Here is a 24670-nt window from a genome sequence, read left to right on the forward strand (position 1 = left end):
TTTTACAGGGAAGACACAATATGTAAATCTATTAGCTAACCACGTTAGCAAAAGACACCACTCCCATACTCCACCATTTTTCTTACTCCATCAGCAGCTATCACAAATTCGACCAAATAAAGATATAAATAGCCACTAACCAAGAAACAACCTCATCAGATGACAGTCTGATAACATATTTATTGTATAGCATAGGTTTTGTTAGAAAAATGTGCATATTTCAGGTATAAATCATAGTTTACCATTGCAGACACCATCACAACTCGACTAGAATAACTACAGAGAGCAACGTGTATTACCTAATTACTCATCATAAAACATTTCTTAAAAATACACAGCGTACAGCAATTGAAAGACACAGATCTTGTGAATCCAGACAATATTTCAGATTTTCTAAGTGTTTTACAGCGAAAACACAATATAGCGTTATATTAGCTTAGCACAGTAGCAAACCAAACAACAGCATTGATTCCAGCCAAACATAGCGATAACGTATTCACCACCAAAATATATTAATTTTCACTAACCTTCTCAGAATTCTTCAGATGACAGTCCTGTAACATCATATTACACAATTCTTATAGAGTTTGTTCGAAAATGTGCATATTTAGCGGCACAAATCGTGCTTATTCAATGAGAAAAGTTGCCAAGCTGCCCAGAAAATGTCGGGCGCCATCTTGGAGAGTCACCTAGTCTAATCAATAAATAATCATAAACTTGACTAAAAAATACAGGGTGGACAGCAATTGAAAGACAAATTAGTTCTTAATGCAATCGCTGAATTACATTTTTAAAATTAACCTTACTGCGCAATACAGGGTGCAATACAGGGTGCGATAACGCAAGGCTACACTGCAAATAATGGCGTCTTATGCATTTTACTTTTTTCAACAGAACAACGAATTATCAGCATAAATAGTTCTTACTTTTAGCTGAGCTTCCATCAGAATTTTGGCATGGGTGTTCTTGTCCAAAAGAATCGTTGCTGGGTTGGAGAACGTCCTCTTCCATGTTGCAATTAGCAGTAAACAATGGCATGCGAAAGAGAGATACCCAATTTTCTACAACGTCAGAAAATGAAATACCCGAAAATCGCAATATACTGACAAACTGATATAAATCGGTTTAAAATAACAAGATTATGATGTCTTTAAAGCCTATTTCGAATAAAAACAGAGCCGGATATATATAGGAGCTAAAACCAGAGCTTCTAAAACGACATGCCAAGACCCTCTCTGCGTCAGCGCGAGGATCCAAAAGGGTGGACACCTCGATTCCAATCAATTTATAGACTTTCTGAACTGCGTAGAGACTCCATTTCAAGGCCCTCTATTCGCTGACACCCAGGGGAAGGCGTATGCAGTGCATCTCAACCAATAGAATACAGGCAAAGTTATGCACAGGTCTGGGAACAGGTTTGGAAAAATCTGCATTCTCAACTCCACATAGGGAAATTGCTCTAAGTCGAGTTCTGTTTCACTTACAGACATAATTCAAACGGTTTTAGAAACTAGAGTGTTTTCTATCCAATAGTAATAATAATATGCATATTGTACGAGCAAGAATTGAGTACGAGGCAGTTTAATTTGGGAACACCAAGAAAAAAATAGTGCTAACAGCTCCCCCTATTGACAAGAAGTTATCAAGAATTTAAGCTTTCTACCCAGCTTTCTGGAAAGTTTGCTGTTACTTACAATGTCATGCTAATCACATTAGCGCACACTAGCTCAACCGTCCCGGTATCAAATCAAATCAAATTTTATTTGTCACATACACATGGTTAGCAGATGTTAATGCAAGTGTAGCGAAATGCTTGTGCTTCTAGTCCCGACAATGCAGTAATAACCAACGAGTAATCTAACCTAACAATTCCACAACTACTACCTTATACACACAAGTGTAAAGGGATAAAGAATATGTACATAAAGATATATGAATGAGTGATGGTACAGAACGGCATAGGCAAGATGCAGTAGATGGTATAGAGTACAGTATATACATATGAGATGAGTAATGTAGGGTATATGAACATAAAGTGGCATAGTTTAAAGTGGCTAGTGATACATGTATTACATAAAGATGGCAAGATGCAGTAGATGATATAGAGTACAGTATATACATATACATATGAGATGAGTAAGTGGCATTGTTTAAAGTGGCTAGTGATACATTTTTACATACATTTCCATCAATTCCCATTATTAAAGTGGCTGGAGTTGAGTCAGTATGTTGGCAGCGGCCACTAAATGTTAGTGGTGGCTGTTTAACAGTCTGATGGCCTTGAGATAGAAGCTGTTTTTCAGTCTCTCGGTCCCTGCTTTGATGCACCTGTACTGACCTCGCCTTCTGGATGATAGCGGGGTGAACAGGCAGTGGCTCGGGTGGTTGTTGTCCTTGATGATCTTTATGGCCTACCTGTGACATCGGGTGGTGTAGGTGTCCTGGAGGGCAGGTAGTTTGCCCCCGGTGATGCGTTGTGCAGACCTCACTACCCTCTGGAGAGCCTTACGGTTGTGGGCGGAGCAGTTGCCGTACCAGGCGGTGATACAGCCCGACAGGATGCTCTCGATTGTGCATCTGTAGAAGTTTGTGAGTGCTTTTGGTGACAAGCCGAATTTCTTCAGTCTCCTGAGGTTGAAGAGGCGCTGCTGCGCCTTCTTCACAACGCTGTCTGTGTGGGTGGACCAATTCAGTTTGTCCGTGATATGTACACCGAGGAACTTAAAACTTACTATCCTCTCCACTACTGTCCTGTCGATGTGGATAGGGGGGTGCTCCCTCTGCTGTTTCCTGAAGTCCACAATCATCTCCTTTGTTTTGTTGACGTTGAGTGTGAGGTTATTTTCCTGACACCACACTCCGAGGGCCCTCACCTCCTCCCTGTAGGCCATCTCGTCGTTGTTGGTAATCAAACCTACCACTGTAGTGTCGTCCGCAAACTTGATGATTGAGTTGGAGGCGTGCATGGCCACGCAGTCGTGGGTGAACAGGGAGTACTGGAGAGGGCTCAGAACGCACCCTTGTGGGGCCCCAGTGTTGAGGATCAGCGGGGTAGAGATGTTGTTACCTACCCTCACCACCTGGGGGGGCCCGTCAGGAAGTCCAGTACCCAGTTGCACAGGGCGGGGTCGAGACCCAGGGTCTCGAGCTTGATGACGAGTTTGGATGGTACTATGGTGTTAAATGCTGAGCTGTAGTCGATGAACAGCATTCTCACATAGGTATTCCTCTTGTCCAGATGGGTTAGGGCAGTGTGCAGTGTGGTTGCAATTGCGTCTTCTGTGGACCTATTGGGTCGGTAAGCAAATTGGAGTGGGTCTAGGGTGTCAGGTAGGGTGGAGGGGATATGGTCCTTGACTAGTCTCTCAAAGCACTTCATGATGACGGAAGTGAATGCTACGGGGCGGTAGTCGTTTAGCTCAGTTACCTTAGCTTTCTTGGGAACAGGAACAATGGTGGCCCTCTTGAAGCATGTGGGAACAGCAGACTGGGATAAGGATTGATTGAATATGTCCGTAAACACACCAGCCAGCTGGTCTGCGCATGCTCTGAGGACGCGGCTGGGAATGCCGTCTGGGCCTGCAGCCTTGCGAGGGTTAACACGTTTAAATGTTTTACTCACCTCGGCTGCAGTGAAGGAGAGCCCGCAGGTTTTGATAGCGGGCCTTGTCAGTGGCACTGTATTGTCCTCAAAGCGAGCAAAAAAGTTATTTAGTCTGTCTGGGAGCAAGACATCCTGGTCCGCGACGGGGCTGGTTTTCTTTTTGTAATCCGTGTTTGACTGTGGACCCTGCCACATACCTCTTGTGTCTGAGCTGTTGAATTGCGACTCTACTTTGTCTCTATACTGGCACTTAGCTTGTTTGATTGCCTTGCGGAGGGAATAGCTACACTGTTTGTATTCGGTCATGTTTCCGGTCACCTTGCCCTGGTTAAAAGCAGTGGTTCGCGCTTTCAGTTTCACGCGAATGCTGCCATCAATCCACGGTTTCTGGTTTGGGAATGTTTTAATCGTTGCTGTGGGTATTACTTCGCTGATGCACTTTCTAATGAACTCGCTCACCGAATCAGCGAATTCGTCAATGTTGTTGTTGGACGCAATCCGGAACATATCCCAATCCACGTGATCGAAGCAGTCTTGAAGCGTGGAATCAGATTGGTCGGACCAGCGTTGAACAGACCTGAGCGCTGGAGCTTCTTGTTTTAGTTTATGTTTGTAAGCTGGAAGCAACAAAATGGAGTCGTGGTCAGCTTTTCCGAAAGGAGGGCGGGGGAGGGCCTTATATGCGTCGCGGAAGTTAGTATAACAATGATCCAAGGTTTTACCAGCCCTGGTAGCACAATCGATATGCTGATAGAATTTAGGGAGTTTTGTTTTCAGATTAGCCTTGTTAAAATCCCCAGCTACGATGAATGCAGCCTCAGGGTGTGTGGTTTCCAGTTTACATAGAGTCAGATAAAGTTCGTTCAGGGCCATCGATGTGTCTGCTTCGGGGGGAATATATACGGCTGTGATTATAATCGAAGAGAATTCCCTTGGTAGATAATGCGGTCGACATTTGATTGTGAGGAATTCTAAGTCAGGTGAACAGAATGACTTGAGTTCCTGTATGTTGTTATGATCACACCACGTCTCGTTGATCATAAGGCATACCCCCCCGCCCCTCTTCTTACCAGAAAGATGTTTGTTTCTGTCGGCGCGATGCGTGAAGAAACCAGCTGGCTGCACCGACTCCGTTAGCGTCTCTCGAGTGAGCCATGTTTCCGTGAAGCAAAGAACGTTACAGTCTCTGATGTCTCTCTGGAATGCTACCCTTGCTCGGATTTCATCAACCTTGTTGTCAAGAGACTGGACATTGGCGAGTAGTATGCTAGGGAGTGGAGCGCGATGTGCCCGTCTCCGAAGCCTGACAAAAAGAGCGCTTCGTTTGCCCCTTTTACGGCATCGTTGTTTAGGGTTGCTCTTATATTCAGTAGTTCCTTCCGACTGTATGTAATGAAACCTAAGATTACCTGGGGTACCAATGTAAGAAATAACACGTAAAAAAACAAAATACTGCATAGTTTCCTAGGAACGCGAAGCGAGGTGGCCATCTCTTTCGGCGCCGGAAGTAGTGTATAGGGACATTAAGTAGTGTATAGGGACATCAGTAGTCGGTATTCAGACTTACCGTATGCATGTGCATAAAGGGCTTTGCAGGTGTGACTCCAGATTTGGAGTTCTCATTCAATAGGCTTTTCAGTCAATTTATCTAAAGCCATCCCTTTAAGTACAGTGTACCTTTAATTCAATTTTCCTTGACAAACTCACTAGAATATATACTGAACAAAAATACATAAAACAGGCAACAATTTTAAAGATTTTACTGAGTTACAGTGCATAATAGAAGTCAATTTAATTCAGTCAATTTAAATAAATTCATTAGGCCCTAATCTATAGATTTCACATGACTGGGCAGGGGTGCAACCATGGCGGTTGGCCTTTGCGGGCATAGGCTCACCCACTGGGCAGCCAGGCTCACCCACTAGGGAGCCAGGCTCAGCCAATCAGAATGAGTTTTTCCCAACAAAAGGACTTTATTACAAACAGAAATTCTCCTCAGCACCCACCCCACCCCCTGTCAGACGATCCTTCAGGTGAAGAATCCAGATGTGGAGGTCCTGGGCTGGGTGGTTACATGTGGGCTGTGGTTGTGAGGCTGGTTGGACGTACTGCCAAATTTCTGTCTGGATCGACTGACCTTCATGTCTTAAAGTAATGATGGACTGTCGTTTCGCTTTGCTTATTTGAGCTGGTCTTGCCATAATATGGACTTGGTCTTTTACAAATAGGGCTATCTTCTGTATATCCACCCCTACCTTGTCACAACACAACTGATTGGCTCAAACACATTAAGAAGGAAAGAAATTACACCAATTACCTTTTTACAGGGCACACCTGTTAATTGAAATGCATTCCAGGTGACTACCTCATGAAGCTGGTTGAGAGAATGCCAAGAGTGTGCAAAGCTGTCATCAAGGCAAAGGGTGACTGCTTTGAGGAATCTCAAATATAAAATATATTTTGATTTGTTTAGCACTTTTTTGGTTACTACATGTTTTCATATGTGTTATTTCATAGTTTTGATGTCTTCACTATTTTTCTACAATGTAGAAAATAGTAAAAATAAAGAAAAACCCTTGAATCACTAGGTGTGTCCAAACTTTTGACTGGTACTAGACTGAACAAAAATATAAACTTAACATGTAAAGTGTTGGTCCCTTGTTTCAAGAGCTGAAATAAAAAAAATCCCAGAAATTTTCCAGATGCACAAAAAGCTTATTTTCGCTTAAATTTTGTGCACAAATTTGTTTACATCCCTGCTAGTGAACATTTCTTCTTTGCCAAGATAATCCATTCACCTGACAGGTGTGGCATATCAAGTGGCTGATTAAACAGCATGAGCATTACACAGGTGCACGTTGTGCTGGTAACAATAAAAGGCCACTCTAAAATGTGCAGTTTTGTTACACAACACAATGCCACAGATGTCTCAAGTTTTGAGGGAGCGTGCAATTGGAATGTTGACTGCAGGAATGTACATCAGAGCTTTTTTCCCAGATAATTTCATATCAATTTCTTTACCAATAGCCGAGTCCAACGTTGTTTTAGGTGAATTTGGAATGATTTTTTGTGAATGGCGTCGTGTGGGCGAGCAGTTTGCTGATGTCAACATTGTGAACAAACATGGTGGGGTTATGGTATTGGCAGGGATAAGCTACAGACAACTAACACAATTGCATTTTATCAATGGCAATTTGAATGCACAAAAATACCGTGACGAGATCCTGAGGCCCGTTGTGAGGCCCATTTTCTTTTTTAAAGGTATCTGTATCCAACAGATATGTATCTGTATTCCCAGTCATGTGACATCCATAAATTAAGACCTAATTCATTTATTTCAATTGAGTGATTTCCTCATATGAACTGTTACTCAGTAAAATCTTTGAAATTGTTGCGGTGTTGTGTTTATATTTTTGTTCAGTATAATATTTTTGAAATTGTAAAAAAAACTACTGAAAAGTCTGGGCATATAATTAAAACATTATACATTATAAATCAACTTAGTAGTGCGCATGGGTTTCCATAGACTATAGCCTCGGCTTGGGTCTCCAAATGTCACCCTTGCAACCTATGCAACCTAAGCCAAAGGCCAACAATAAAAATTTGGTATAACGTCACAGCTATTTATACTTCACTATGGAAAAGAGGCTGAAATACCTCTCATGTTGAAATGCTTTTCAGTTTGCTGAAATATGAATGGTTTCACATTTGAGAGCTTGGGACTGTATTATTTTCAAAATTGAGTTATTAACATAGCCTTTTTCTGGTCAGTGTTTTCTACCTATATAGTATTCTAAATACACCAATGTATGTAGTTAAGATAAAAAGAATGCAAGATAAAACTTGCTGACACCATTCAAACCAATGAGGGTTCGAAACTTTAAAGCCACATATCTCAGAATCATCTTTTTGCAGATATAACCAAGCTCACGATTTGTCAGCGATCATAAGGTAAAATAGATCTAAAACAATTGTAATTTATATTTACAATCCCCTTATCCAAACAGATTACTCAAATGGTCTTATCCGATAGCTCTTATCAATTTATGCATTAGAGTGCATAGAGATTGGTGTTATTTATTATTATTATTTTTCACCTCCTTTTTTCTCCCCTATTTCGTGGTATCCAATTGGATAGTCTTGTTACAGAGACAAGTTACATTCTCGTCTCGTCGCTGCAACTGCCTTACGGACTCGGGAGAGGCGAAGGTTGAGAGCCATGCATCCTCCGAAACACAACCCAAACAAGCCGCACTGCTTCTTGACACAATGTCCACTTAACCCGGAAGCCAGCCGCACCAATGTGTCGGAGGAAACACCGTACACCTGGCGACCGTGTCAGCGTGCACTGCACCCAGCCCTCCACAGGAGTCGCTAGTGCACGATGAGACAAGGATATCCCTACCGGTCAAACCCTCCCTAACCCGGACGACGCTAGGTCAATTGTGCGCCGCCCCAATGGGCTTCCCGGTCGCGGCCGGCTGCGACAGAGCCTGGGCTCGAACCCAGAGTCTCTTGTGGCACAGCTAGCACTGCGATGCAATGCCTTAGACCACTGCGCCACTCGGGAGGGGTCGGTGTTATTTCTATCGGGAAAAAGTAAGTAAATGTTTTATCACTTAGAACCGACAGGTTGCTCGACCTTATTCATGGTTTCCTCGCACATAAAGGTGGTGGAATTATAAGGGAATTAAGTCAAGATCAGAATACTACGTATCTGCAGACACAACTCTGCCACACCTCCATTTCTGTAATCTCCACCCCAAGCGAATATCTGGCTGACACATGCTTTTGCCCATGCTTAAGTTCAAGGTCAGAATACGCATAGAGAGAAAGGTGCATAAAAAGGGAATTGAGTTCCATTTACTCATGGGTAATTCCTAGAGAATAAAGGAGAGGTATGAGGTTTCTTTCACTCGCTAATTTGTTGGCTCCCTGCCCCACCTTGCCTTAACAGCCCAGACACACACACCACAGGAGGCCCGAGAGGCTCAGCGCTCTTCTTCTGGGCGGTCCTGCCCTGACACACCTTACTAACGGAGCCTGTTTCTCTCTCACAGCCACTGGGAAGCCATGTTTTTTTACTCCTCTATTATTACCGGACAGCTCTTTAATATTAGCTGACTTTGATCTGGCAGTCACTTACCTAGCTGCCCTTTGATACTAGCTGTCTCCGATCTAGCTGTGTTGCTCATGTTTCTCTTTCTTTCTTTGGCACTCAGTCTCTCTCTATGGTAAATAGTCTCTCTCTCACACGGTCCGTCCCACCTTGACCTCCCAGTCAGGCTGCCCTTGGGGCAGGGAGAGACCGTCCCACTGTGACCTCCCAGTCAGTCTGCCCCAAGGCCCCAGGACAGGCAGAGACAGGCTGTTCTGTTGGAACCTAACAGCAGCCAGAATGTCTGAGTGGAGACAGACAGACCGTAGTGAGGAAATTATGGAGCGATTTCATTGCCAACAGAAAATCTATTTGAATTCAAGATTTTTGCATTTAGATATTGAATTTGTAAATTAAGACATGATTTCAAACGGAATTGAATGACTGTTACATTCAGTTTAAAAATGATATTTCAATTTAATTGAATATTCAAATTCTGTATTTATATATTCATATTCAGTATGGTTAATATTGCATTCTTTGTCTAGTTACAAACTATAATTTAAAGTTTACCAAAGTTTACCATACCCCTTGACTGATTCCAACTTTTTTTGTGTTACAGCCTGAGTTAAAAATGGATAACGTTTTTGCAAATGTATTGAAAATAAAATACAGAAATATCTCATTTACATAAGTATTCACACCCGAGTCAATACATGTTAGAATCACCGTTAGCAGTGATTACAGCTGTGAGTCTTTCTGGGTAAATCTTTTCACACCTGGATTTGACAATATTTGCACATTATTCTGTTAAAAAAAATATGTATATATTCAAGCTCTGTTAAATTGGTTGTTGTTCAATGCTAAACAGCAATTTTCAGTGTGGGACTGCAACCTTACAATTATCTGTATGTGAGGTATGTGAGGTACAGAGATGAGGTAGTAATTAAAAAATCATGTTAAACACAATTTTTTGCACAAACAGTGAGTCCATGCAACTTATGTGACTTGTTAAGATAAGTTTTACTCCTGAACATATGTAGGCTTGCCATAACAAAGGGGTTGAATACTTATTGACTCAAGACATTTCAGCTTTTCATTTTTAATTAATTTGTATTAAAAAAATGAATCATAATTCCACTTTGACATTATGGGGTGTTGTGTGTAGGCCAGTGACAAAAAAAACTCAATTTAATCCAGTTTAAATTCAGGCTGTAATACCAACAAAATGTGGAAAAAGTCAAGGGGTGTGAATACTCTCTGAAGGCACTGCATTCAACTTATCAAATACATTCAGATTCAGTTTTCAAATTCAGTTCTATAAATTCTAATTCAAAACCAGAGACAACATCCTGGTACTTGTCCAAAAAGGAATGGCAGAAGAGATCCGGTATAATCAAACACTCTCTGTTAAACAGGTTTCTGACTGTTTCTGAAACCAATGTGGCATTTTGAATTTGCTTATTCATACAGTATGAGTTTGGCTCTAGTGTTTGAACCGTTTGTGTTATTAGCTATTATGACCCCATTCCTGAAAGATAAGATTCTCTGGAACATGGTCATGCCTTCTGTTCCCCTCTACTGTGTTAGAAGGGAGTGTGACGATAAACTTAATTTGGCCCCCATAACAATATATTTGAATTGCCCTGTCATAGCACTTCCTCAGATAGCTATTCCACTCCCTATTTAATCTTGATCTTGTGACTGACTGGGTTCAAACCGGGTCTCCTGCATGTCTTACGACTGTATTAGCCCACTTAGCTAAAGCCCATGCATTACATTTTTTTTTTAAATCAAGGATATAACAAACTTACAGTCTTATTGCATTGTATAGGCTATCCTTGTTAGTGCATGTCTAGTATACATTAGTCTGTAGTGGAAATGTTTCTCTTCTCCAGCCTTGTGCCACTCAGTTCTTCCTCAGACCTGTCTCATGATAATGATATATTATTAGTCTGATTCCTTCACTCCTTTTTCATTCCCATTCTTTTCTTTAATCCTTTGCAGCAGCAGCTCTGCCAGGGAGAGATGGAGGGAGAGAGAGACAGAGTGGTAGAGAAGCGGGATAGATATTTACTTAACCAAATCCTCTAAGGAGGCAACCCCTCTTTGATCCTCTACTAAATTAACCGCGTCCGCTTTCATTTGGTCTTCTGTCAGGTGGCTGTGCTGCGTAGGATGAGAGGAAGCAGAGAGGGAGGGAGGCTGGAAACAATAGTCTCTCTCTCTCTCGCTTTATTTCCCTGTCTCTCCTTCCATCTCTCTCGCTTCTGCTCGCTTTCGTTCTCTACTCCCTCTATCTCTCTCTCTCTCGCTTCCTCTCACCCCAATCGAAGTCGCGCTGGCTGCGACCGGTGTGTTTTTCAGCATCAGAGCTTTGTGTGGCATGTCTTTAACTCTGTATGTGTGGGTTAGGGTTCTCAAGAGTTCATCCCTCAGAGTTAGCCCACTTTGTTGGTCACGTGGAGTGCAAACAACATACACACTACACACACTACAGTACAGACTCAGCATTCTGCTGTAGTATAAGAATACAGATGTTTGAAACGACTTTATTTTGATTGTGATGATGTCATATTAGGTCTCTGTTAAATCAGTGACATATCATTTCCCTAACCCCTCTCCACCTTTGGTATTCTACCCAGGAGACCCTGTCAAGTTAGAGATTTTGCTCCATGGCTGAACGATGTCATTGTTATCTCCCAAAATCTCTCCGCTCCTCCGTCCAGCCATTAGCAGGCAAATTCAGTGTTTTGCCCTCTCTCATCTTCTATGGCTCCCCCTCTCATCCTCGCCCTCGCTCTTCCTCTGTTGTATCATTCAACAGTTCACACACTTCCGCTTCCAGAATCATCCAAGCTAAAATGACTCACTCTGTGCTCTCTCTCTCTTTCTTTCTCTCTCTCCACAGTGAACACCTGTCGTGCTCGTTCACCTTCTTCCTCCACGGGGAGAGTAACGTGTGCACCAGCGTAGAGATCAACCAGCACCAGCCTGTCTACCAGCTGAGTGACGAGCACCTCACCCTGGCCCAGCAGGCCTCCAGCCCATTCCAAGGTAGGTGGAGTGTACACACACCTGTGCACGCGCACACACATATACATACACATGCACTGCAGATATGCACATGCATGCAGACACACACATATATACACACACACACACACACACACACACACACACACACACACACACACACACACACACACACACACACACACACACACACACACACACACACACACACACACACACACACACAGTCCTTTCACCCCACACTACCCCTCAGGGAAAGGAGTTCATTGCTTAAGTGAACATGTATCATTGGCTTTGAGCACATGTAGAACCCAAAGGGGAAAAAAGAGGGAGAGCAGTGGAGTATATCAGTGCTGTGTGAGAACAGACTGCTCTGTTCTCTCAGCTTCGTGTCATGTCTCTAATAGAAGACAGGGGTAATCCTCAGGTATTAAGAACAGGCTCCTCTCCTCTGCTCTGCTCCTTCATCAGACAGCCTGACAGTAATGATGTGCCACCAGCAGCCTTCACACACCCCCTCTGTCCCTCCCCCATCTATCCCAATGTTCTGCTTTTCCCTGTCCTCCTACTCTTCCTCACTTACCCCTCCCTCTTTTCTCCACCTCTCCCCTGCTCCCATCCTCATCTTCATCTCATTTTCTCTCTCCCTCCACCTTCTTTTTCCTCTTCTTATTTCTTCCTCCCTCTGTCCCTCCCCCTCCCTCTAGCCTTCAGAGGGCTGTCCCCACTAGCTGAGGTCTGCTGCTGGAGACATCTGTACAATTAGCGGGTCCCAACGGCAGCAGCTGTAAAAGACACACAGAGGACAGAGAGGAGGGAGCCTACAAAAACACTGCAACAAAATAAATCCTAACAAAAGAAAGAGGAGGAGAAGGAGGAAAGCTTGAAGGAGCGATCATTACACCAGGCACAAGGGCTTTGCCTTAGGTTAACTAACAAAATGCCTACCCCACTCCTTCCCACCCTATTCCTTCCCACCCCATTCCTTCTCACCCCACTCCTTCCCACCCACTCCTTCCCACCCCACTCCTTCCTACCCCACTCCTTCCCACCCCATTCCTTCCCACCCCATTCCTTCCCACCACACTCCTTCCCACCCCACTCCTTCCCACCCCACTCCTTCCCACCCCACTCCTTCCTACCCCACTCCTTCCCACCCCACTCCTTCCCACCCCATTCCTTCCCACCACACTCCTTCCCACCCCACTCCTTCCCACCCCCACTCCTTCCCACCCCACTCCTTCCCACCCCACTCCTTCCCACCTGGAACCTAATAATGGTGATCACTCTGTCCATTCTCTGATCTGACTGGAGCGCAGCACTGCACAGGGAAAACTAGCTGCAGTCATTCTTTCATCCACTAGCCTCACAGTAATAATGTCAATTTAAGTTAGAGCCTGGTGCTGTTTAAATGTAAAATTAATGTAAATGTAAACAAACACTGTATAGCCTCAAAACATGGTTAAAAATAAATAAATTATATGATGGATGGTCAGTTCATGGCATCCATAGCTCTTTCTATGAATTTGAGAGTGGTTACATTTCTCCAGCCCCATCATTCAGCTTTTTACAGAAATAGTGGCGGGGAAGACGCTTTGTAATTGTTTCAACTGCGGATTGCCCCTTTAAAACCTCCTGCTCTGTAGATTCAATAGCAGGTTAATGGATATATAAACTCAGCAGAAGAAGAAACGTCCTCTCACTGTCAACTGTGTTTATTTTCAGCAAACTTAACATGTGTAAATATTTGTATGAACATAACAAGATTCAACAACTGAGACATAAACTGAACAAGTTCCACAGACATGTGACTAACAGAAATGGAATAATGTGTCCCTGAATAAAGGGGGGGTCAAAATCCAAAGTAACAGTCTGGTGTGGTCACCAGCTGCATTAACTTCTTAGGTATAGGGGGCGACATTTTCACTTTTGGATGAATTTGTGCCCAAATTAAACGGCCTCGTACTCTGTCCTAGATCATATGATATGCATATTATTATTACTATTGGATAGAAAACACTCTGAAGTTTCCAAAACTGTTTGAATTATATCTGTGAGTAAAACAGAACTCATATGGCAGGCAAACTTCCAAACAGGAAGTGAAAATTCTGAAATGGGTCGCTGTGAAAGGCATCGCCTATTCAATTGCCTTATATTTATGGATCTGTATGCACTTCATACGCCTTCCACTAGATGTCAACAGGCAGTAGAACGTGGAATGAAGCATATAGCTTCATGTGGGACCGGATGAGAGCCTTTGGAGTGACAGGTCAGGCAAACTGTGCGTGGCCAGTTCTTGGCCACGCACAGAGGGCATGTGATGTCTTTGTCTGCACTGCGTTAGATAGACATGAAGAAATGCTCCGTTTGGGACGTTATTGGATATATATGAGAAAAACATCCTGAAGATTGATTCTCAACTGAGTTTGACCAGTTTATTCGACTTGTAATACCACTTTTTGAAGTTTTCGTTCAACGTTTTCGTTCAATTGCGCAAGTGTTTGGACACGTATACTACACATACTAGCCAAAGTTGCTAATTCGACAGAAGTAATGGACATTATAAAACAAAACAACGATTTATTGTGGAACTAGGATTCCTGGCACTGCATTCTTGGAATATTTATGATGTAATTTCGTATTTCTGTTGACTCCAACATGGCGGAGAATGGCTGAGCGCTGTCTCAGATTATTGCATGCTGTGCTTTTTACTAAAGTTATTTTTTAAATCTAACACAGCGGTTGCATTAACCTCTTTGGGCTCAAGGGGCAGTATTGAGTAGCCAGATAAAAGGTGCCCATTTCAAAAAGGCCTCGTACTCAATTCTTGCTCGTACAATATGCATATTATTATTACTATTGGATAGAAAACACTCTCTAGTTTCTAAAACCGTTTGAATTATATCTGTGGGTGAAACAGAACTGGACTTAGAGCAATTTTCCTATGTGTATGTCAGAATGCAGAATTTTGCTGGCTGTTCTGAGACCTGTGTATTAATTTGCCTGTCCTCTATTGGTTGAGATGCACTGCATACGCCTTCCACTGGGTGTCAGCGAATAGGGAGAGTTGAAATGGAGTTTCTACGTAGGTCCCAAAGGTTATAAATTGCTTGGAACCGAAGTGTCCCATCTTTCCACTCTTCGCTCTGACGCAGGAAGGGTCTTGGCATGTCATTTTAGAAGCTCCCGTATTAGCTCCTAGATATATCCGGCTCTGTTTTTATTCGATATAGGTGTTGAAGACATCGTAATGTTGTTATTTTAAACCGAATTATATCAGTTTATGTCAGTATATTGCGATTTTCGGGTATTTATTTTCGTGACGTTTTAGGAAGTTGGGTATCTCTGGCCCACATGGCTATTGTTTACTGCTAATTGCAACGTTGAAGACGACGTTCTCCAACCTAGCAACGATTCTTTTGGACAAAGGACACATTTCCCAAGATTCTGATGGGAGTTCATCTAAAAGTAAGAACTATTTATGCTGATAATTCATTGTTCTGTTGAAAAATGTCAAATGCATAAGACGCCATTTCCTGCAGTGTAGCCTTGCGTTATCGCAGCCTGTATTGCGCAGTAAGGTTAATTTTAAAAATGTAATTCAGCGATTGCATTAAGAACTAATTTGTCTTTCAATTGCTGTCCAACCTGTATTTTTTTAGTCAAGTTTATGAATAGTATTCGATAAGAAAAGGTGCCTTTACAAGATGGCGCCGGACAGATTGCTTGACGTTATGGACACTATTCTCATTGTCTAAGCACGATTTGTGCCGCTAAATATGCAAATTTTCGAACAAACTCTATATGCATTGTGTAATATGATGTTACAGGACTGTCATCTGAAGAATTCTGAGAAGGTTAGTGAAACAATTAATATATTTTGGTGGTTTATACGTTATAGCTATTTTTGCCTTGAATCAATGCTGTTGTTATGTTTGCTATTGTGCTAAGCTAATATAACGCTATATTGTGTTTTCGCTGTAAAACACTTGATAAATCGGAAATATTGTCTGGAATCACAAGATGCCTGTCTTTCAATTGCTGTACACTATGTATTTTTCAGAAATGTTTTATGATGAGTATTTAGTTATTTGGCGTTGGTGTCTGTAATTTTTCTGTCTGCTTTCGGTGCAATTTCTGACTGTAGCTGCAATGTAAACTATGATTTATACCTGAAATATGCACATTTTTCTAACAAAACATATGCTATACAATAAATATGTTATCAGACTGTCATCTGATGAAGTTGTTTCTTGGTTAGTGGCTATTTATATCTTTATTTGGTCGAATTTGTGATAGCTACTGATGTAGTAAAAAACTGATGGAGTAAAAATAGTGGTGTCTTTTGCTAACGTGGTTAGCTAATAGATTTACATATTGTGTCTTCCCTGTAAAACATTTTAAAAATCGGACATGTTGGCTTGATTCACAAGATGTGTACCTTTCATCTGGTGTCTTGGACTTGTTAATGTGTGAAAGTTAAATATTTTAAAAAATATATATTTTGAATTTCGCGCCCTGCACTTTGAGCTGGCTGTTGTCATAAGTGTACCGACGTCGGGCTTGCACGCCAAACAGGTTAAGAACCAGTGTATCTTTAATTATATGTTAAAATGTATCTTTCATCAAAGTTTATGATGAGTATTTCTGTATTTCACGTTGCTATCTGTAATTACTTTCGCTATTTTGGAGCCATTTCTGAACATGGCGCCAATGTAAAACCACGATTTCTGGCTATAAATATGCACATAATCGAACAAAACATAAATGTATTGTATAACATGGTGTCATATGACTGTCATCTGATGAAGTTGTTCAAAGGTTAGTGATTAATTTTATCTATATTTGTGGGTTTTGTGAAAGCTATGTTTTCTGTGAAAAAATGGCGGTATGTTTTTGGATATTGTGGTGGGCTAACATAAATATATGTTGTGTTTTCGCTGTAAAACATTTTAAAAATCGGACATGTTGGCTGGATTCACAAGATGTTTATCTTTAATTATATGTACAACATGTATTTTTCATCAAAGTTTTATGATGAGTATTTCTGTATTTCACGTTGCTCTCTGTAATTATTCTGGCTATTTTGGAGCCATTTCTGAACATGGCGCCAATGTAAAACCACGATTTCTGGCTATAAATATGCACATAACCGAACAAAACATAAATGTATTGTATAACATGAGGTCATATGACTGTCATCTGATGAAGTTGTTCAAAGGTTAGTGATTAATTTTATCTCTATTTGTGGGTTTTGTGAAAGCTATCTTTCCTGTGAAAAAATGCCTGTGTTTTTTGGAATATGGTGGTGAGCTAACATAAATATATGTTGTGTTTTCGCTGTAAAACATTTTAAAAATCGGACATGTTGGCTGGATTCACAAGATGTTTATCTTTCATTTGCTGTATTGGACTTGTGATTTCATAAAATTATATTATATTATATCCCTGTGGCACTAGGCTAGGCTATGCTAGTCAGCGTTTCTGATGACAGTTATCCCGGATCCGGGATGGGTGGTCCAGAGAGGTTTTAAGCACTGCAGTGCATCTCCTCCTCATGTGCTGCACCAGATTTGCCAGTTCTTTCTGTGAGATGTTACCCCACTCTTCCACCAAGGCACCTGCAGGTTCCGGGACATTTCTGGGCGGAATGGCCCTAGCCCTCGCCCTCCGATCCAACAATGGGGTTGAGATCCAGGCTCTTCGCTGGCTATGGCAGAACACTGACATTCCTGTCTTGCAGGAAATCACGCACAGAACGAGCAGTATGGCTGGTGGCATTGTCATGCTGGAGGGTCATGTCAGGATGAGCCTGCAGGAAGGGTACCACATGAGGGAGGAGGATGTCTTCCCTGTAAAGCACAGCGTTGAGATTGCCTGCAATGACAACAAGCTCAGTCCGATGATGCTGTGACACACCGCCCAGACCATGACGGCCCCTCCACCTTCAAATCGATCCCGCTCCAGAGTACAGGCCTCGGTGTAACGCTCATTCCTTCGACGATAAACATGAATCCGAACATGAATGAGACAAAACCGTGACTCGTCAGTGAGCACTTTTTGCCAGTCCTGTCTGGTCCAGCGACGGTGGGTTTGTGCCCAACAGGCCTACAAGCTCTCAGTCCAGCTTCTCTCAGCCTATTGCAGACAGTCTGAGCACTGATGGAGGGATTGTGCGTTCCTGGTGTAACTCGGGCAGATGTTGTTGCCATCCTGTACCTGTCCCGCAGGTGTGATTTTCGAATGTACCGATCCTGTGCAGGTGTTGTTACACGTGGTCTGCCATGTGTGAGGACGATCAGCTGTCTGTCCTGTCTCCCTGTAGCGCTGTCTAAGGCGTCTCACAGTATGGACATTGACATTTATTGCCCTGGCCACATCTGCAGTCCTCATGCCTCCTTACAGCACGCCTAAGGCACGTTCACGCAGATGAGCAGGGACCTTGGGCATCTTTCTTTTGGTGTTTTTCAGAGTCAGTGGAATGGCCTCTTTAGTGTCCTAAGTTTTCATAACTGTGACCTTAATTGCCTACAGACGGTAAGCTGTTAGTGTCTTAACGGCCGTTCCACAGGGGCATGTTCATGAATTGTTTATGGTTCATTGAACAAACATGGGAAACAGTATTTAAACCCTTTACAATAAAGATCTTTGAAGTTATTTGGATTTATATAAATTATGTTTGAAAGACAGGGTCCTGAAAAAGGGACGTTTCTTTTTTTGCTGAGTTTAGATAGATAGATACTGTAATTAGATAGCACAGCACAGCTTTCCACTTTGTCTGTCTCTCTTCAGTCACTAGTATATGTCAGTAGATGTATGCTACATCAGGGTTTGGAAAGTATATCAGATAGTGGTCCAGACCTTTAGCTACTGTACTGTACTGCCTCTGCTCTTTTTCCAACATACCAACCTGCCAATACCATGTATGGGACTTGAGGTTGCAGACCGGAAGATATGCTGCTCTATGTGTTTGGTGCCATAGTGCACAGGCAAATGGATCAATGGGTTTAATGTGGTATCAATTGTCCTCTGGTCATCAAATTATCTTCAATTAAAGATGGCGTTTAATGCTCTGTGGTGGGACCACTGATGTGACCAGTACTTTATGTCAGAGCACTGCCCTTCTATGAATGGGTGGTGGTTGTGTATTTGACATCAGTACAAACAAACCCGCAGAATTCCCAGGGTGTGTGTGCCAGTATGTGTTCTCGCCATGAGCTATGTGTCTGTTTTAGCAGCCCGAGCGTAGCGGCAGAGAGGGGCTGACGTCTGCTAGTCCCCCGCCCTCCTACACCTCCCTTCTTCTACCCCCTCACCCCCTCACTCCCTCCCTCCTTCCTCTCATCTCTGACAGGCTTGGTTTAGTGTGCGGCAGAGCACCCCAGCCTTTTCAAGATATGACCTCATAAAACAGAGCAGCGTGAATGTAATGAACTCTCAGCACCTTTGACTGATCTGAGCATATTTACCATGTCTTCAGGGAGATGGAGACCGAATGAGAGAAGGGGACGGAAGGAGGCTTGTGTATTATGGAGTGGACAGCATAGAACATCAGAGGTGTGTATGATTCAGTCAGTCTTGTCACACTGTCTGTTTCCTATTGTAGTCTCTGAGGAAACTGGATGTTCACTCAATTGTCTGGTGAGGTCACCATCCACTTACTAGCTACTATGGCCCCTCCATTTAATCTCAGTGTGGTGGGAATATGAATATAGATTGACTGCAAGCCTTCTCCTTAAAATGTCCTGACCTTGAGTGGCTTGCATTTAGCTGGCCAGCACTGTGTGTTCTAGATGTTCTCTCTCTGTGAGACTGCCTTCTCTCCCCCTTCTCCCTCCCTCCCTCAAGCCAGCCAGCCCCTGTTAGTTTCAAGTTTTAATGTCACGTGCACAAATACAGTGAAATGCCTTTCTCGCAAACTCAAAACCCAACAATCAATGACAATGTAATACAAAAAAATAAGAAGAAATATATGAAGAACACAACTAAGTAAGCATTCTAAATACAGACTGATGGAGAAAGATTGAGTATGTATAGGGGTAAGGTGACTAGTAGAGGTCAACCGATTATGATTTTCAATGCCGATACCGATACCGATTATTGGAGGACCAAAAAAAAGCCAATACCGATTAATCGGCCAATTTGTATTTTTATTTTATATATTTATTTGTAATAATGACAATTACAACAATACTGAATGAACACTTTTATTTTAACTTAATATAATACATCAATCAAATCAATATAGCCTCAAATAAATAATGAAACATGTTCAATTTGGTTTAAATAATGCAAAAACTAAGTGTTGGAGAAGAAAGTAAAAGTGCAATATGTGCCATGTAAAAAAGCTAACGTTTAAGTTCCTTGCTCAGAACATATGAAAGCTGGTGGTTCCTTTTAACATGAATCTTCAATATTCCCAGGTAAGAAGTTTTAGGTTGTAGTTATTATAGGAATTATAGGACTATTTTGTATTTCATATACCTTTGACTATTGGATGTTCTTATAGGCACTTTAGTATTGCCAGTGTAACAGTATAGCTTCCGTCCCTCTCCTCACCCCTACCTGGGCTCGAACCAGGAACACATCGAAAACAGCCAGCCTCGAAGCATCGTTACCCATCGCTCCACAAAAGCTGCGGCCCATGCAGAGCAATGGGAACAACTACTCCAAGTCTCAGAGCGAGTGACGTTTGAAACGCTATTAGCGCGCACCCCGCTAACTAGCTAGCCATTTCACATCGGTTACACCAGCCTAATCTCGGGAGTTGATAGGCTTAAAGTCATAAACAGCTGCTGGAAAACGCACGAAAGTGTTGTTTGAATGAATGCTTACAAGCCTGCTGCTGCCTACCACCGCTCAGTCAGACTGCTCTATTAAATATCAAATAATAGACTTAATTATAACATAATAACACACAGAAATACAAGCCTTTGGTCATTAATATGGTCAAATCCGGAAACTATCATTTCGAAATCAAAACGTTTATTCTTTTAGTGAAATACGGAACCGTTCCGTATTTTATCTAACGGGTGGCATCCATAAGTTTAAATATTCCTGTTACATTGCACAACCTTCAATGTTATGTCATAATTACGTAAAATTCTGGCAAATTAGTTCGCAACGAGCCAGGCGGCCCAAACTGTTGCATATACCCTGATTCTGCGTGCAATGAACGCAAGAGAAGTGACACAATTTCACCTGGATAATATTGCCTGCTAACCTGGATTTCTTTTAGCTAAATATGCAGGTTTAAAAATATATACTTCTGTGTATTGATTTTAAGAAAGGCATTGATGTTTATGGTTAGGTACAGTCGTGCAACGATTGTGCTTTTTTCGCAAATGCGCTTTTGTTAAATCATCCCCCGTTTGGCGAAGTAGGCTGTCTTTGTTAGGAAGAAATAGTCTTCACACAGTTTGCAATGAGCTAGGCGTACCAAACTGCTGCATATACCCTGACTCTGTTGCAAGAGAAGTGACATCATTTTTCCTAGTTAAAAGAAATTCATGTTAGCAGGCAATATTAACTAAATATGCAGGTTTAACAATATATACTTGTGTATTGATTTTAAGAAAGGCATTGATGTTTATGGTTAGGTACACGTTGGAGCAACGACAGTCCTTTTTCGCGAATGCCAACGCATCGATTATATGCAACGCAGGACACGCTAGATAAACTAGTAATATAATCAACCATGTGTAGTTAACTAGTGATTATGATTGATTGAATGATTGTTTTTTATAAGATAAGTTTAATGCTAGCTAGCAACTTACCGTGGCTTCTTACTGCATTCGCGTAACAGGCATGCTCCTCGTGGAGTGCAATGAAAACCGGTGGTTAGAGTTGGACTAGTTAACTGTAAGGTTGCAAGTTTGAATTCCCGAGCTGACAAGGTAAAAATCTGTCGTTCTGCCCCTGAACAAGGCAGTTAACCCACCGTTCCTAGGCCGTCATGGAAAATAAGAATGTGTTCTTAACCGACTTGCCTGGTTAAATAAAGGTGTAAAAAAAAAAATCTGATTGTTATGAAAACTTGAAATCGGCCCTAATTAATCGGCCATTCCGATTAATCGGTCGACCTCTAGTGACTAGGCAACAGGATATAAGATAAACAGAGTAGCAGCAGCTTGTATGTGAGTGGGTGTAGAGTCAGTATAAATGTATGTGCATATTATGTGTGAGTGAGCAGATAATGGAGTGAGTGTGTAGGGCCCTGTGAGTGTGCATAGAGACAGTGCAAAAATAAAAGGTCAATAAGGGGATACAACGTTAACTCGGATAGTTCGTGTAGCTATTTTGTTAGCGTTTTATCAGTCTTATTGCTTGGGGATAGAAGCTGTTCAAGAGCCTGTTGGTGTCAGACTTGATCCACCGGTACTGCTTGCCGTGCGGAAGCAGAAAGAATAGTCTATGGCTTGGGTGGTTGGAGTTTTTAACGATTTTCCAGGCCTTCCTACCACTACGCCTGATAAAGATGTCCTGGATGGCAGGGAGTTCTGCCCGAGTGATGTACAGCGTTGTCCGCACCACCCTCTGTAGCGCCATGCGATCGAGGGCGGTGCTATTACCATACCAGTTAGTGATGCAGCCAGTCAAAATGCTGTCAATGGTACAGCTGTTTAACTTTTTTTCAACATCCTGAGGTGGAAGAGGCGCTGTCACACCTTCTTCACTACTGTGCGCGTTTGTTTGGACCATTTTAAGTATTTTGTGATTTGGAAACTGAGGAACTTGAAGCTCTCGTCATGCTCCACTGCGGCCACGTCAATGTGGATGGAGGCCTGCTTGTCCCCCGTTTCTTGTAGTCCACGATCAGCTCCTTGGTCTTACTGACATTTAGGGCGAGGTTGTTGTTCTGGCACCACACTGCCTGGTCACTGACCTCCTCCCTGTAGGCTGACTTAACGTCGCCGGTGATCAGTCCACACAGTCGTGGGTGAACAGGGAGTACAGGAGGGGACTAAGTACATACCCCTGTGGAGCCCCTGTGTTTAGGGTCAGTGTGGCGGAGGGGATGTTGCCTACCCTCACCACCTAGGGTCGGCCCGTCAGGAAGTCCAGGATCCAGTTGCAGAGGGAGGTGTTCAGACCCTAAGCTTGGTGAGGAGCTTGAAGAGGACAATGATGTTGAGCTGTAGTCAAGGGGACAATAATGTTGAACAGCATTCTCACATAGGTATTCCTCTTATCTACAGTGAATTCGGAAAGTATTCAGACCTCTTGACTTTTTCCACATTTTGTTACGTCCCGGCCTTATTCTAAAATGGATTAAATGTGTTTTTTTACTCATCAATCTACACAGAATACCCCATATTGACAAAGCAAAAACAGGTTTATAAAAAAATGTAAAACTGACATATTACATTTACATAAGTATTCAGACCCTTTAGTCAGTAATTTATTAAAGCACCTTTGGCAGCGATTACAGCCTCGAGTCTTCTTGGGTATGACGCTACAAGCTTTGAACACCTGTATTTGGGGAGTTGCTCCCATTATTCTCTGCAGATCCTCTCAAGCTCTGTCAGGTTGGATGGGGAGCGTCGCTGCACAGCTATTTTCAGTTCTCTCCAGAGATATTCGATCTGGTTCAAGTCCGGGCTCTGACTGGGCCTCTCAAGGACATTCAGAGACTTGTCTCGAAGCCACTCCTGCATTGTCTTGGCTGTGTGCTTAGGGTTGTTGTCCTGATGGAAGGTGAACCTTAGCCCCAGTCTGAGGTCCTGAGCGCTCTGGAGCAGGTTTTGATCAAGGATCTCTCTGTACTTTGCTCCGTTCATCTTTCCCTTGATCCTGACTAGTCTCCCAGTCCCTGCAGCTGTTAAACATCCCCACAGCATGATGCTGCCACCACCATGCTTCACTGTAGGGATGGTGCCAGATTTCCTCCAGACTTGACACTTGGCATTCAGGCCAAAGAGTTCAGTATTGGTTTCATCAGACCAGAGAATCTTCTTTCTCATGCTCTGAGAGTCATTTAGGTTCCTTTTGGCAAACTCCAAGCAGGCTGTCATGTGCCTTTTACTGAGGAGTGGCTTCCGTCTGGCAATGGTTGGTGGAGTGCTGCAGAGATGGTTGTCCTTCTGGAAGGTTCTCCCATCTCCACAGATGAACTCTGGAGCTCTGTCAGAGTGACCATCGGGTTCTTGGCCATCTCCCTGACGAAGGCCCTTCTCCCCTGATTGCTCAGTTTGGACGGGCGTTCAGCTCTAGGAAGAGTCTTGGTGGTTACAAATGTCTTCCATGTAAGAATGATGGAGGCCACTGTGTTCTTGGGGACCTTCAATGCTGCAGAAATGTTTTGGTACCCTTCCCCAGATCTGTGCCTCGACACAATCCTGTCTCGGATCTCTACGGACAATTCCTTCGACCTCATGGCTTGGATTTTGCTCTGACATGCACTTTCAACTGTGGAACCTTATATAGACAGGTGTGTGCCTTTCCAAAGCATGTCCAATCAATTGAATTTACCACAGGTGGATTTCAATCAAGTTGTAGAAACATTTCAGGGATGATCAATGGAAACAGGATGTACCTGAGCTCAATTTCGAGTCTCATAGCAAAGGATTTGGATATATTTCATTTTTTCATTTTTAATACTTTTGCAAAAAAAAAAAAAAATCTGTTTTCTCTTTCTCATTATGGGGTATTGTGTGTAGATTGATGATGAAAATGTATAATTTAATCCATTTTAGAATAAGGCTTTAACGTAACAAAACATGGAAAAAGTCAAGGGCTCTGAATACTTCCGAATGCATTGTATATACAGTTGAAGTCGGAAGTTTACATACACTTAGGTTGGAGTCATTAAAACTCGTTTTTCAACCACTCCACAAATCTCTTGTTAACAAACTATAGTTTGGCAAGTCGGTTAGGACATCTACTTTGCATGACACAAGTCATTTTTCCAACAATTGTTTACAGACAGATTA

At 42.5% G+C, this 24670-nt stretch overlaps 1 protein-coding gene across 1 annotated transcript in view; it reads left to right on the top strand.

The window, feature by feature from the left end:
- The window catches only part of LOC120057068 (mediator of RNA polymerase II transcription subunit 13-like), a 165277-nt gene that overhangs the window by 72158 nt on the left and 68449 nt on the right, over positions 1 to 24670 (top strand). The window contains exon 4 of the mRNA XM_039005459.1: positions 11614 to 11759. Within this exon, the coding sequence (XP_038861387.1) occupies positions 11614 to 11759 (146 nt within the window). The remainder of the gene's footprint in view (positions 1 to 11613; positions 11760 to 24670) is intronic.

Source organism: Salvelinus namaycush, chromosome 12 (assembly GCF_016432855.1).
Source record: "Salvelinus namaycush isolate Seneca chromosome 12, SaNama_1.0, whole genome shotgun sequence".
NCBI lineage: Eukaryota > Metazoa > Chordata > Actinopteri > Salmoniformes > Salmonidae > Salvelinus > Salvelinus namaycush.